Genomic DNA, 16499 nt, shown 5'->3' with positions numbered 1-16499 from the left:
ATCCTGGTTCTTAGAACAACTGGTCTTTTTGTGCGCAAGCCAGATTCTATTATTTCCTTACTGGACACAGACTATTCAGTGAGCTTCTATCACATGGTAACTCTGAGTGTACTCTGATTTTTTTGTTCTCCGAGAAAGATCATTCAGGCATTTGGCTTATTCCTGTTTGTTAAGGGTGCTCATGCCCTTACTCTGTGTAATCATTTGATTTATCTCTTTATATTTAGAAGCAAATAAAATATCTATGGTGCTTACTAACAAGGAAGATATCCATGTATTGTTTAGTTGAAATCTCTTAGCCGCCTTCCTTTTGGTTTGTGACATCTATCAACACTGGATGATGTATTTATAAAATGATTATGATCCTTGTGTTCATCCACATTACCATGTATGCAATGAGGGAATTTGAGAACATTCTAAGTCAAGAATTGAGGAAGAGGGCATGAATATGTTGCCATTACTCATTAATTTAAGGAATCCATATTAAATGCGTTCTTGTTTCTAAGCCATACACTGTGTTGTTTAGCAATGTAGGCAAACACACCCTGAATTAATAAAATAGTTTCTTGAATTTAGTGAAGCAATAAACATATTAAAATATGTTTGATGATAGAGACAAGTATAAATATGATTATAGAAATTAGAAAGGAAGTATTACAACACAGTGGTGATGAATATAAAGGGGAATAGTAAATTGCTGTTGTTTCTTACTCAGGGAGTAAGGCCTAGGTTGATTACTTCATATCTCTTTGCCATTTACTTATTTGGGGATTTTATGTGATGTCTGTTATTATAGTCTTCATCATTATTACCATGTAAGCAGTGAGATAATTTGAAGGCATTTTAAGCAGACACATAATATGTCCAAGACTATTAGAGGTAAAATATAAAAAGTTATAAAGTTAATGGTTTGGAACACATGAAGTAAGTATAATAGTGGGATCTAAGAGGTGCTGAAGTTTAGAAGACACTGGGTTGGAGTTTCAGAATGCATATGCATCAGGCTTTGGCAATAGACTGAGTAGAGACATCCTTGAGAGCATTTTCAGTGTGAATTGATTGGCAGGGTGAAGGTAAGATTAGATGGGATACAAAAATGTAATGACTGCATGAGTGGAAGGAAAATATGGTGGAGATAAAACAGAAATGAACAATTATGTGTTTGATCATAAGCGGGATTACAACCTGGAATGTCTGACTGAGTAAAAGCCTGACTGTAACTAACCAGAGCACTACATCTGGAGAGCCCCTATATTCACTGCTATGTTAGCAGTGATGGTACGCTGAAAGTTACTTCCATAGGGACATGAATTTCCAGCAGATCTGGAACTTCAACACTTCATTTTAGTCATACTAAAATTAAATGGTAACTTGGTTAATATGAAATCTGCCTCTTACCAGAGAAAAATATAACTGATTTATTTTTGCCCCCTTTAAAGGATTTTGCAGAAAAAGAGAAGTCCACAGCAAAAGCTCTGGAAGATGCAAAAGCGAACTTTTATTGTGAATTATGTGACAAGCAGTATCACAAACACCAGGAGTTTGACAATCATATCAATTCTTACGACCATGCGCATAAGCAGGTAAGCCAAAGTGGGAAAAAATTCTTTCCTCCGCCTAGATTTATAACTTCAGAGCAGAACTGCAAGGATTTAACCTTATTTATTTTCATCTAAGATACATAGGTGAGATGATTTTATGTTCATTTTCTGTGAAAGGTTGTTTTCTGTTCAAATGTTTGGTGAAGTTATTTTTTTTCTTAAAAGTACCATAAAGTTAGAAGTGAACTTAGAGGTGCCCTAAGTATAGTGAGTTACGTAATATGGGTAATCATGTTCACAAATAGTGAGCTACATAATATATATAACATATAGATATCAGGAACCAGTATAAGTAGCATCATACTCAAAGTAATCAGGAGCAGAAGGAGAGAGAGCACGAGCAAGGAACTCAGGACTGCGAGGGGGGCACCCACACACTGAGACAATGGGGATGTTCTATCAGGAACTCACCAAGGCCAGCTGGCCTGGGTCTGAAAAAGCATGGGACAAAACCGGACTCGCTGAACATAACGGACAATGAGGACTACTGAGAACTCAAGAACAATGGCACTGGGTTTTGATCCTACTGCACGTACTGGCTTTGTGGGAGCCTAGGCAGTTTGGATGCTCACCTTACTAGACCTGGATGGAGGTGGGAGGTCCTTGGACTTCCCACAGGGCAGGGAACCCTGATTGCTCTTAGGGCTGATGAGGGAGGGGGACTTGATTGGGGGAAGGGGAGGGAAACGGGAGGTGGTGGTGGGGAGGAGGCAGAAATCTTTAATAAATAAATTAATTAATTAAAAAAACAAGTAACCTAAGTAGTTAATGGTAGAACTTAAATCTCTGATTAGTACATGGGCGGAATATATGGCAGCATTGATATAATCACTCCTGATATTTGTTTTGTTTTTCTCCTTCAAGAATTGCAAGGTATTTTTGTAATTACTGGATCTGAGAACACATCAATTCAATAAATGATCCATTTCAAAGAAAAATGTTTTAAAAGTCAAATATATAAATGCACTAGAAAAGGCTAGTATAGGTTTTTCAGTTAATTTTCTTTATAGGCCATATATGTTATTATTGTTAGATTTTTACTGGCAAAGGTATGGAGATATTGATGACTTAGGAACTGTAATTGCTGTATTTCTGTGACCTAGAAAGAAAATTCCCATCAGCAAATGATTATTACTAAGAATTGTAGTGACAAATGGAGTGGGCGCATTGTAATATTTGGGTAAATTTTGTGTACTCTGTACCTAAAGTATTTACTCAAATCAAATGAGATGAAATCTTTTCTATAATTTGTGGGATAAAAAATACATATGTGCACTTGAAAAACAATACTGTTCATGATGTAGCTTCTCTCTTTATGCACAGAATACATGCATGTAATTATTGTATTTACCTGACATAGGCAAGATCAATGGCATGAATATTTCAGGATTGTAAAGTTCAGCCCTTCTGTGTGTTATAAACACCTTGGAATCTGTAGAGAATAATGATTAGTGGAATTCTCTTCAGTATTCTTATTTGTTAACTCTAATAGGGAGATCACTGGATCTTGTAGTTGAAAGCATAAAGCCTTCAAACATGTATTACAGTAAATCATCTCATGTTGAATTTCTGCAATATTCTTTCTTGTTTTATTATACCACTATGCTACCTTTGCTCCGTATTGTTATACATGTTTGAAGAAAACTCCAAATATTATGTAATATCTCAAATTATTTCATCATTTAAATAATTTTTAAAGTGTATTATTATCATTATTAAAATACCATTGAATTATTTTGTTTCACTAATTGTCTCATAAATTGTAAGTTCAGGTAGTTTGAAATCAGTATACAAGGTATCTTCTTTTCACATGCTATAATTATTTTTAAAATTTTAATCCAGGGATATTTTGTTGTTCATTTAACATTTACTCTTTATAATCTGTTTTCCCTGATCTGAGGCTTTTTGAAAAATTTCCTAGCATTGTGTTTTCTCCTTTTCATTAATCTTATGTGTTATCTTAAAATCAGTTGTGATAGTTAGCATAGTAAATTGATCAAATTCAGATTTCTGCTATTTTTGAGGGCATATGTCAGGGGGAATACCGAATCCTTCCATGAAGACATCGGTGATATCTGAGCACTTGTTTTCATAAAACATAACACTTATGAAAAATGGGTCCAGGTACTATGAGTTTGATCCAGAAATGAGATCTATAGCCACCAATGACCATTTGTTCCTATCAGTTATTCCATTTGAAGTTTTGAAGTGATGCTACAGATAATGCTCATCCTGTCTTCTTTAATGGAATGAAAGATGCTGATCAGGACAAACTTCTCATAAACACTACACTACTCTAAGGGATTTTAAACAAACAATCTTTAGGATACATGTTAACAATACTGTGGGTATTCATGCAAATATAAGGAATAGTCTCTTAAAGAGTAAAATTTGTTCTTGAGTTGTGCTTTACCAAGGCTTGTGAATGTGTTTGCACACTTGAAGTTGAACCTCCAGATGAGATCACACTGTTGACAGAAGAAATAGTTGCAATGAAGAAATAGAAGGTAATTAGTTTCCTTGTGTGAAGTGTGGCAACATGCAGCATTCCCTGTAGCTTAGAATTCTCCCTAAGCAATTTCCTTTATTTCATTTTCTTCATACTCATTCATAGGTTTTCTAAGATGTTAATAGAACAGCCTGTTTTCAATCTTTTCATCACATCTATATATTCACTACCATATATTTTTAAACTTATGTGTAAATTCCCGTGGCATTCACTGTCATCAAACAATTACAGAGTTTCTAATAAGCACTACTATGATGGGCACATAAAAGGATCGATTTGTTTTTTAGCTTCGGGAACAAGCTGCCAATGTAGGAGACAAACCAATGAACATGATAGTGCATTAAATATTTTACTTATTATATACTTAGAAATTTCAAAAGAGAAATTATGAAACCGATTCTATAAAGAAGAGAGGACAAAGCATCTATTAAAAAAAAGAATGGAAGTTAATTATGTAACCAAAACCAGTGCAACCTGTATTACAGAAAATCTACAGCAGGGCATAGGGCATGTATGAAGCTGGGTGCAAAGAAGTACAAATAACTTACATGTTACAGAAACCATTGTCATTCTCTTGAGGGTTTCTTTGGCCTTGAAACAATTTTATTTATATAGTATTTTCAAGGTCTTTTACTCATTTCTCAATTTTATATTCTCATTTTGTCAATTTTGTTTTTGCTTTTTTAAAATATATTTTTAAAACTATCGCTTGTCATTTTACATATCAATCCCAGTTCCCACTCCCTTCTCTCCTGCCACTCCTCCACCTCTCCCCATGCCCCATCAACTCCTCATAGAAGGTAAGGTCTCCCATGGGGAGTCAACAAAGTCTGGCACATCACTTTGAGGCAGAACCAAGGCCCTACCTGCTGTATCTAAGCTGAGCAAATTCTCCCTCCATAGGGAATGGGCTCCAAAGACCATCAATACCACATTTGGGTGTATACTCAAAAGATGCACACTCATACCACAATGACATTTGCTCAGTTATGTTCAAAGCAGTATTATTCATAATAGCCAGAACCTGGAAACAACCTAGATGCCCCTCATAGTAATAATGGTTAAAGAAAATGAAGTACTACTCAGTGGTTAAGAAAACAATGACCTCTTGAAATTTGCAGGCAAATGGACGGAACTAAAAAAACCTTCCTGAGTGAGGTAACCCAGACGTAGATAGATAAACATGGTATGTGGTATGTACTCTCTCCTATGTGGGATACCAGCTGTAAAGCAAAGGATAACCAACCTATAGTCCATGATCCCAGAGAAACTAGGTAACAAGAAGAACTCTAAGAGAGTCATTTTTCCAATTCTTATTACAGGCTCTTCTTACTGAACTCCCTACGTCCAGTACTTTCCCTATTCAAAATTAGCTTATCCAATTGTGATCAGATTAAATCTACCATATTCAAACAAGTATTCTTTTCCCAGACACTCCCCAGCAGTCAGTAATTGACATTTAAAAGAGGGTACACTTATTCAAAACCTCACAATCTGGCTTTTGCCTCTATTTCCAAACTTATCTCCTGAAAATCCAGCTTGTCCCTCCAGTTTCTAAAAGACACCATATGGTTTGCAACTGCCCTTCTTGGCTCTTCCCTCTGTCTATGATGTGTCTCCACTTAATGACTTTATTTCAACTCATATTTCTGCATAATTCATTGAGATTGACAGATTCTATCTGAACTCTAAAGGAGCTAAAACTTCATGGAAAGCTAATTAAACACAAAAATTTCCAAATTCTTTTTTGCTCAAAATCAATTAAGATTTTGTTCCTGCTGCCCATTTTTGGAAAGAGCAGATTAATTAAATCTGCTGTAGACCTTGTTAGTTGGCTTCCGGGATAGTGTGGAAATACTTCTTTTTAAAGATTTATTTTGCCCCAAAATATTTTGAAAATTACTTCAGTTTTAGATGAAACTGAGTTTGAAATTTTCTTTTAAATGAGAGGAAACTTTATTTTCCTAAAATGAAGCCTTCATTAAAATAGAATATGCAAAAAGAATCTCCAGATTTCAAAGCTAAATACAACCATTTGGTTCTTGCTTCATTAAGAACTCTTCTTGACAGGCCTATGTAGTGATTATGACGGTGGTGGAATCTGATAAGAATAACTTTTGGCCTGAGGAATAGGAATGGTTGCCAACGTTTTGCTTCCACGAGAATTCAGAGGAAATTTCTTGCCTCAGTTATTGAATTTCCAGTAATATGGTCTTTTTTGAGAAGTAAATCCAAAGTTAGAATCCATTCATTACTCAGCAGTAGAACAGAATAGAACTAGAAATAAAACCTTTGAATTTTCCTTTTATCTTTCTTCCATTCATTATCCTTTGATTTAAGATATTTCTGAATCTTAAATACTTCCTGTATCTAAACAGCAATATTGTGTACCTGATTACTTAATTATAGCAATGTTATTTGTGGGCACATTTTTTACTATTGTGTGTGTATGTGTGCGTGTGTGTGTTTAATTGTATGTATGTGTGTATATGTACCACATGAGTGCCTGGTTCCGCAGAAGGAAGTGTATAGCATCAGATGCCCTGGGACTGGACTTACAGATGTCTTTGAGCTACTGTGTAGATAATGGGGACTGAATTCAGTCCTCTGCAAAAAACAGGAAGTGCTTTAACTGTTGGGCCATATCTTTAGCTCCTCGTGGGCACATTTTTATTCTGCAGAAGTAGGTAAATATATAACTTTACTTCTAAACTGTAATGAATATATATATAATTAAATCATTCTAAAATATAAGTTGCTGTGGTCATGTTGTCTTTTCACAGCAGTAGGGCATTGAATAAGACATCAACCAAGGAGAACTCAACTCAGTAACATATACCTAGAATCTGGCATGTGATTGATGAGCCATGAATACTTATGAAACGTATGAATAACTTCAAGATCTAATTTTGTGTATTTGAAGTGCCCTCCATGAGGAGCTAACACAAGCAAGAAGTTAACACTTGTAGTGGTGTTTTCCTAGGACTTTATTTTTCTTCTGAAAAGCTTACTTAGTCATTTTCTGTTCTTCCCCTTCCTCACCTTCTATGAATTTTGCCTGTGTTATTGACTGATATGACAATTCTGTTCGTGCTGGTGACACAAAGCTTTTGTATCACACACCTTCATGGCTCTGAGACTATCATAGGGCATTAGCCCATCTTCACATACTCCTAATATAAGATATATGTCTGCATGCATTTTTTAAGGCAAAAGAAAATGGCAGGAACATGATGGCACACAGCACAGGCAGACATGGTGCTGGAGAGGTAGCTGAGGCTTCTACATTTAAATCTGAAGGCAACAGGAAGAGAAATAGAGGCTGCAGAAGAGGGGGAGAAAGAAATATAGGATCCAGAGCAGTCAAGTACACCCAAGAAAATCCACAGAATCAACTAACTTGGGCTCATAAGGGCTCCCAGAGATTGACACAATAATCAGGAAGCCTACATGGGACTGACACAGGCACTCTGCATATATGTTACAGGTGTGTACCTTGGTCTTTTGGGGAACTCCTAAAAGTGGAACACATGGGTTGTCTCCAACTCTTCTGCTGACTTTTGGGACCCTTCTCCTCATACTGGGTCTCCTTGCCCAGGCTTAATACATGGGAGGTGCTTAGTCTTACTGCAACATGTTATGGCATGGCATGTTTTGTTGATATCCATGGGAGACCTGCCCTTTCCTGAACAGAAACAGAGGAGGAGTAGATTTGGGGGAAGGTGGAAGGGCTGGGAGGAGAGGAGGGAGGGGAAATTGTGATCAGGAAGTAAAGTAAATAAATATGTATTTTTATAAAAGGAAAATATATATATATATAACTTTAAAGAATAAAATAAAACCTTTTGCTGAGCACTTACTAATACATTTTCTATAATTTGATCAAATATTTAAATATTTATGGAGTACATTTACCTCACCATGAATACATCTATAATACATAATACATTAATGTCTTTCATACAAAGAAATATTATGAGACTCTAGGTTTGACAACCTCTATTTATATCTCATGCTTTGAGGAAACAAGAAGTTGTTTCATCTATAGCTGTAGATGTCTTCTAATTCCCTCCAAACTCTGAGCATCACTCAAAAAGCAATTTCCATGTGGATATAAATGACAGTCACTTGGCTAAAGTGACACCATGGTTATTAATACAGTAAACATGTCAATAGCAATTCATTCCTCATGAGACTGTCTCTAGCTCATACTCTTATTTTGAAGAGTATTAGTTGCAAGTGTTTTCTATCGAAACAGTATCACACATTTTCATATTCAGAAGTCTCTTCTACCCCAGAGATTTATCGTTCTTCCAAATTGAAAATAAACACATACAAGCTAGATTACCCTAAAACCCCTCCAGTATTCACCAAGGAGCCCACTTTCACACTCTCCGCACCCCGCTAGTCTCCCTTTGCTTTACACAGGAGTTATTTTCACTCAGGGGACTTGTTTAGTTGTTAGGTTTATATGCAAACTCAAAATAATTCACTTATAAAATGTTCTTTTTGATTCTTTCCTTCGCTACTGACTCCAGGCAGAATATCAAATAAGATCTATCACTATCACTCTGACCCCAAAGGGGAAGATTGACCACTAAAATTGCATAATGAATTCTAATTATTTTTTTACTTTCTTCCTATAGTTTTATTGAAATTACCTCTATATGGTACCTGAAATGATCCAGTGAGGAAAGAAAATAGCAAAGTCTAGGTGGTTTTTGAAGCCAGAGTTATGTTTCTGAGTGCATGGGCTTATTTTGACATGGTGTTTAAAAACAGATGCTATACCATGGTACCATGGGAGGCATCACTTGGCATTGTGATCAGAGTCAAGAACACAGAGAATAGGAAATATGGCTGAGTTATGAAAACTCAGAGCCAACACCGACTGATGCACTTGTTCCAAAGGCTTTGCCGTCTACTGCTCTCAGAATCTTCTAAAGCAGTTTCTGTACTGCTCAAGAATTTAAACACAGGATCATGTGGGCAACATCGTGTGTCCAAACCATAAGTGACTATAATGAAGAAATAAAGATGAGAGCCCTTATAATTACATTGTAATGTAGTGTAATTTTCTTCTACATTTTACATTCTATAAACTCTATTTCTAGTAGAACATGATAATACAGTGTGTGTGTAAACGTGTATGTGTGTTTGTGTATGTGTATACATGTATGTTTCTGTACATGTATGTGTATGTGTTCTCCTAATTACCTAACAGTAATTGGATTCTCTACTTGTGAAGAATTACAGCAAAATTGATCTTGGTTATCTGCTCACATTTAAATTATTCCATTAATGATTTCATATTGGCTAAAAGAATTCTTGATCTCATAATTTTCTATTTACAGAAAAATCCATTTAAAATGTGCATTCTTGATGGAGGAAGGTCATTGGCTAATAAAGAAACTGCCTTGGCCCATTTGATTGGCCAGCCTTTAGGTGGGTGGAGTAAACAGAACAGAATGCTGGGAGGAAGAGGAAATGAGCTCATACGCCTTAGCTTTGCTCTCTGGGGCAGATGCGATGAAGCTCTGACCCAGGATGGACGTAGGCTAGAATCTTCCCGGTAAGCGCACCTTGGGGTGCTACACACATTATTAGAAATGGGCTAGTCCAGGTGTGAGAGTTAGCCAAGATGAGGCTAGATATAATGGGCCAAGCAGTGTTTAAAAGAATACAGTTTGTGTGTTGTTATTTCGGGGCATAAGCTAGCCAGGTGACCAGGAGCTGGGGCAGCAGGAACACAGCTCCCACAACACATTCTGGTCTTAGATGTGCCAAATAATTTTGTATTCTAGGAAAGTATCATTGGCAGTTCCCTGTAATTAAAGTTCTTCTATCTGACCTTTAGCTTTATGCTTCACTTTCTTTAAGTCCCAAGTCTTAAGTTACCTTTCAGCTGGACCTAAAAGTTCTTTTTCATAGTTCAAAAAGTGAATTATAATTTTTCTAATTCCTAAGATCTTTGGCACTAACTATGGTGATCAGAGTCAGCTTAACGACTCTCCAGAGCCAGCTATTCAATGCACCCAAGTTTTTCGACCTCACTGTTAAACATTAGTACCTTTATGTCAGCCATAACAATAAAAATCCAGGCCTCTTCTCTTTTATTTTGGTATCTTAGAAAGTGAGTACACTGGTACACAATTACCAGTGTTGTTTTGCTTTTAATTTGTTGATGCTCCTAACATGTCCCTGTCATCAACCCTGCAAAGGCAAGTCAATTATTGGTTCTAATAGGCACTATGCCTCTAGAATTGAAAGGTGTTACTGACATACATACCAATAAGTCTATACGTATTTTTAGTGGAGTTAATATTTTATTATTTCTTAAAGTTTTATTACAGTGTGTTTTGATCATATTAATTACCCTTCCCCAACTCCTACCAGATACATCCTCCACACAAAAATGATATTCTCATTTTTGTTTAGCTGATTGAATCAAATTTGTGCTTCCCATATAATCATAGATATATAGGTGTAAGATCTATCTATCAGGTGATATACTACAAAAACCATAGTGTCTTTCATTTTGCCTATGTCCTCTCCATGCTGGGATTTTGTTTGACTTGAACTTGCACAGGGCTTGTGCATACTTTTACAACAATTGTGAGTTCACTTGTGTGAATTTGCACTTGCCCTGATATGTCCAGAAAACACAGTTTCCTTGTCTTCATCTACCACCTCCACTCTTACACTATTTCCACACACTTTCAGCCAAAGTGGGACATGTTATAGAGGTATTCCATTTGGTGCTGGGCATTCTTCAGTCTTTTTTTCTGTGCATATTGACCCGCTCTGAGTCTCTGTGCTAATTATCATCTACAACAAATAGAAGTTTTTCTGATGGGAATTGAAGACACTTCAATTTAAGGCTATAAAGAGACAGTTTGAGGAACCATTTTAATAGAATGTCCACGTAATAGAATAGCTGTAGGAAGTCCTCCCTTAGGGACTGTTATTTGTCTTACCATGGATTCATAGACCCTGTATCAGTAGCAGACATGATTTTCATCTTTTGGTTGGGGCCTTAAGTTTAATTAGAATATAGTTGATTGCACCCATAATGTTGATGTTACTATTGCACCATATAATTGTCTATCTAGGCTGCCATTATTGCAGATTTCACAGTTCACATCTGGGTAAGACTGTGATCACTTTTCTCCCTAGTAGCATGGATAGCTTCTTCTTTAACAAAAAGGTCAAAAATACCCATTGGATGAAAAAGAAAAGCAATGTTTTTTCAACAAATGGCGCTAATCAAACTAGGTAGGTCCATGTAGAAGAATGAAGATGGATCTCTATCTCTCAGTCCGAATAAAGCTAAACTCCAGATGGATAAAGGACCTGATAATAGATTTGATAATCTGAATGTGATAGAGAAGAAAGAGAGTAAGTTATCAATGTCCTTTCCTGGAAGTCCCAGTGAGGATGCTGATAGCACAGGTATTAAGACCAATATTTAACAAATGGGACCTGATGAGACTAAAAAGTTTCTGTAACAGCAAAGTGTACCATAATTCAAGTGAAGGGGCAGCCTATAATTAGGGAAAGTATCTGTTGTTCATCTAATATAGGGCTAATATCTATAGCATAAAAGGAACTCAGAAAACTAAACATCAAGAAAAAAAAACAACCCAATCAAAACTGGGACATTGAAATAGATCAAAATATGAAATGCAAATAGTTAAAAATATTCCAAATTTTTCAACAAACATTGGAAGAATGAAAATTAAAACTACTTTGAGACTTTAGTAATTCTAAAATATGAATGGGTAACTAAATAAATGAGTTTCCATGGTTGGCCATTCTACTCTGCTGCATCCCTATATCTATTTATCATTGATCAATCATTGCTTCAGGTGTGTAAGGTGAACAACAAAGAACCCCGACCTGGTTAAGTATAAAAATTGAATAAAAGCTGCATTAGCATTATTTTATACTCTAAGAAAATATTTGAGTATATATTAATGCTGATAATATATGTGTCATCCTAAAAAGTTTAGAGAATTTTCTGGAGAATTAGGAACCTGCAAGGAATTTTAAGCAATCAAATAATCTCATATTTGAGATTTATAAAAAATAAATCTAAAAGTTTTGAAGTCAAACTGAAAAAAAAGTCTGGGCCAGGCACTGGTGGCACACACCTTTAATCCCAGCACTTGGGAGGCAGAGACAGGGGGAATCTCTGTGAGTTTGAGGCCAGCCTGGTCTACAAGAGCTATTTCCAAAGCTACAGAGAAACCCTGTCTTGAAAAACAAAACAAAACAAAACAAAACAACAAAGTCTGAAAACAAAGGAGCTTAGCTTTGCAGTCAGATGTAAATTTTAGAGTCTTTGGGGTGTTAGCTTGTTCTAGAGACTGTCAGTAGCTTACTAAATGAGAAGAGATGATTTACATCAAAAGTAGTCACCTAAAAACAAGTGTGTAGGGATTTAAAACATAATCTATCAAGTATGAAAAATGACCATTGCTACTCAATAATCATGAAAAAGAAAAAATGCTTATGAGCAAAGTATTTCAAAATTTATACTAATTTTAGTTATTTATCAAATATTTTAAAACATGAATTTACTTGACAAGCATTCCCTTTGCCTGGTGCTTTAAGAAAATTATCAGATGAATCTCAAATATTGGTGTACACAATTGTTTTAAAAAGTGCACATAATGTAAGCAGTAAAAAGAAAATGACTAACTTATGTTACATAGAACATAGAACAATGATAGAACAATGTGTGAGAGACCAAGTAGGTTTAATGCCTATATTTATGTGAATGTTGTACAAAGTAAAAGTGTTAGTTTAATAACATTTTCAGGGAAATCTCTAAATATTTTCTTTTACATGAAAAATTAAATATAAAATGTAGTCATTCAATGTTTAATATTCAATCTTCATTGTGTTTTTCATTTGATAGTGTATCTTTCCAGTTCACAGAGACATAAAGCTTATTGTGTTCTTAAAGGAAAAATTAGAAATCATATTACTTTGACATATAAATGTGTGTGTATGTGTATACATGTGTATATATAATATATATGTATTATTTAACTGAACTTTATATGAAACTATGGTTACTTTATAATTACATTTTCTTTCTGAATAAATTTTTGAAGCACCTTCATTTTCTTGTATGCCAAATATTATGTGGTTGCCTACTACTAATTTATTTCTGAATTGTCCTTCACAAATATGAAGAAAAATTCTTAAAGGTTATATAAAGCAGCTGATAAGTCAATTCTGTTTCTGTTGCCTTTAGAAACATCCCTGGTTTAATCCAGGGTGCTATCTTTGAGTTTCAATCTGGACAGGTTGCCTTTCATGTTGTCTGCATAGCTGTTGCTGTGGGTGTTGTTTCAACTCTGCTTTGTGAATGTATTTACTCCTCTCAAATTGCATTCCTTATTATTCTGTCCCATGGATATGATGCCTCATTTTATCCCACTCTTTTGATGGACCCCATCTCTCAGAATCTAAGAGATAATACATACAGCGAGGAAGCTTGCCTGCCAGAAAAAGTACATGTCGTTTTTAACTTTTATGCATTCACATCAATGCAAACTTTGATTTATTTTTCCAGGGGTTTGCAGCTTTTGGTATTAATGTTTAGAATGTTTTTAGCATTTTGAATTCTTAACTTTTCTTTCTGGAAACATGTAGATTTTCTATGATTTCTCCATAGCAAGCATTGATTTAGTGTCTGTTTTGTTTTTCCAAAAGACTGAAATAAAGAAACTTCAAAGACCTTCCTATCCCTGTGAAATAACCCTAAAAAAGGATTATTGACATATCCATAAAATTATAGGCTATTTTAATTCTATAATAGGTTTTAGATATTATAAATTAAAAGAAAAGACATATGTAGGGAATGCTGTTTGGTTAAAAAATTAGCTGGTGGTTTTGGTGAAAAATTTAATTAAAAGTCAATGATGTTAAGCCAAGAATATTGAAATGAGGTGACTCAACCTCACCAACCTCATTTATCTATAACTTTAACAACAATGAAAATGAAGCAGTTATATGAGCTAGGTCAGCAGTGATATATATCACTTTGGACTAATGTAAGCAGCTGCATCTGAGTTCCTCTGCAGGCTTATCTACACCTGTGGGCTGACACTTGGCTGGAGGTAGAAGCCTGTGTTCACTACCACAACTCTAGAACAGGTTTGCCTGGAACTAGTCATGTAGAGCAGTTGATCTCAAAAACACATAGCAATCATCCTGCTTTAGCCTCCCAAACATTTTGATTATAGACATGTTAAATGATTTTGTGGTTTCTGATCACTCAATTAATGGTTATGTCTGTGATGTGCCTGACTTTATACATTATTCTTTGGAAGTATTCATTAAAGTCCATGTAATTCAAATTTCACACACCTAAGGAATCTAATACCCATAACCCCTTACTCTAAGGAAAAATATTTCATAAATATTTCATGACACTGAAGGTCAAATGCAAATTCCAAAATACTATTGTTTTTTGCTGTGAGTTGCTGTCAAAGTTGCTTTTTTCATTTGACCTTCCAGAATTAATATTCTACAATTAGTTTTCTGCCCATTACTTTTAATGTCTCTGTCTTTCACAATAGCATTCAGAGATTTTTTTTCAATTTAACACTCTAATTTTTCAACTGAATGTTTTCTGCTGTGTGTATGGGTGTATATACATGGAGGGCTTATGGTATCATCTATGGCTTACACAGAAGATACTTTCCTCAATTACTTTGTAGTACATGACTATTCATTGTTACTTATAATTTAAAGGAGCAATGACTGACCTACCTGTTTCATTGTGCATCAGTGAAATTTAGTCTCTATTATGCTTTAACATGATATGGTAGATAGTCCTTCATACTGTTATTTGGATGACTTTCATTCTCTGATTTTTTTTGAAAATCACAAATAAATGGTGGTGTGTAGTCTTTCCAGTAGACAGAAATTTATTTGTTCTCATTTGTCCCAGACATAATTTAATACTTTGATCTAGTGTTTAGAGGGTCAATAACTTAGTGGGCAAAAGTACTTGCCACATAAGAGTGACAATCTCAGTTCAATCTCTGGAAGCCATGATGGAAAGAAAGAGTAAACCTCTGCCCTCTTCTGATTTCTACACTTGGATGCACACATGCGCATGCACAAATACAAACTCACAAATAGTATTAAATAAAAATATAACTTAACCCTTGGTTATAACGTATATACATAAAACTGAATCTCTCCTGGTTCAATAGCTCCACAAATATTCAACAATGCTTCTGTCAAAGTAGACCAGCGGATCTACAAGTCAAACAGCTTCTATACAGACATTAGTCAGTTTTCCTATTTTAAATGTCAGCTTTCACTATTTCAGATCTAAATCCCTAAAACAAGAGATTATAGGATCAACACCAGGTTTTCAACTCAGTTGTCTGCTATGATTTTTCTGTTAAGCTTATAGTTCCCTCTAACTTTCTTTCTCACTCCTCTCTCCCTTCCTCTTTCCATTTTTGGACCAATACTTTCTTGTTTCTAAGCACATAGGGTCAATGCTAACTTTCTTAGAGAATTATAGCTATGATTAAACAAAAACATTGCATTAGGTCCTCTTAGGCAGTCTCTGGAATGATTTCTCAACAGAGCTGAGAGGGCATATTTCAGATGCTGCAATCTTCACTGAAGGCTTGAGGGCCATTACCAAAGAATATTGTGTGAAAAATTCTTTCATTAAATGGGAAACCAAATTGAAGGCTGTGTTAGCTCTAAAGTGGTATATGAACAAATTTTGAATAAATGGGGGCTTTTCTCATTCACTTTAATATTAGAACTAAATAAACAGCAAAAACACACAACTTTCTGTTGATTTTGTATTCCTTGTGCCATAACCCCTGCTAAGTATTTTCTTATTACCTCTAAACACATATTAAGACCATTGCCCAGAGTCTGTCAGTAGATATAAAATGCAATGTAAAACTACCCAGAAGTATTTGCCTCTTTAACACAAATATTTTTTTTTCTTTCTGTGGACTCAGGAACCTCATTTCAACAGCCTACTTTGTGGTTTTTCTAATTTATACTCTAGTTTCTTGAGATAACATCACTGGTTTGATGTTGTGGGGAGCTGTGGGTTGCATTCCTGCCACCCAGCTCCCAGCCACCTGACTAGCTTATGCCCCGAAATAACAACACACAAACTGTATTCTTTTAAACACTGCTTGGCCCATTTCTATTAATGTGTGTAGCACCCCAAGGTGCACTTACCAGGAAGATTCTAGCCTACGTCCATCCTGGGTTGGAGCTTCATCGCGTCTGCCTCTGAGAGGAGCTGCCCTGCATCTGAGCACATGTCCTCTTCCTCCCAGCATTCTGTTCTGTTTACTCCACCCACCTATGTTCTAACCTATGAG

The 16499-nt window shown here is 35.5% G+C and overlaps 1 protein-coding gene across 1 annotated transcript in view; it reads left to right on the top strand.

The window, feature by feature from the left end:
- The window catches only part of Znf804b (zinc finger protein 804B), a 516878-nt gene that overhangs the window by 407146 nt on the left and 93233 nt on the right, over positions 1 to 16499 (top strand). The window contains exon 2 of the mRNA XM_057758823.1: positions 1440 to 1583. Within this exon, the coding sequence (XP_057614806.1) occupies positions 1440 to 1583 (144 nt within the window). The remainder of the gene's footprint in view (positions 1 to 1439; positions 1584 to 16499) is intronic.

The sequence above is a fragment of the Chionomys nivalis genome, chromosome 26 (assembly GCF_950005125.1).
Source record: "Chionomys nivalis chromosome 26, mChiNiv1.1, whole genome shotgun sequence".
Lineage (NCBI taxonomy): Eukaryota > Metazoa > Chordata > Mammalia > Rodentia > Cricetidae > Chionomys > Chionomys nivalis.
Note: the sequence above shows the minus strand (reverse complement) of the source record. Positions and strands in the feature narration are given on the sequence as shown.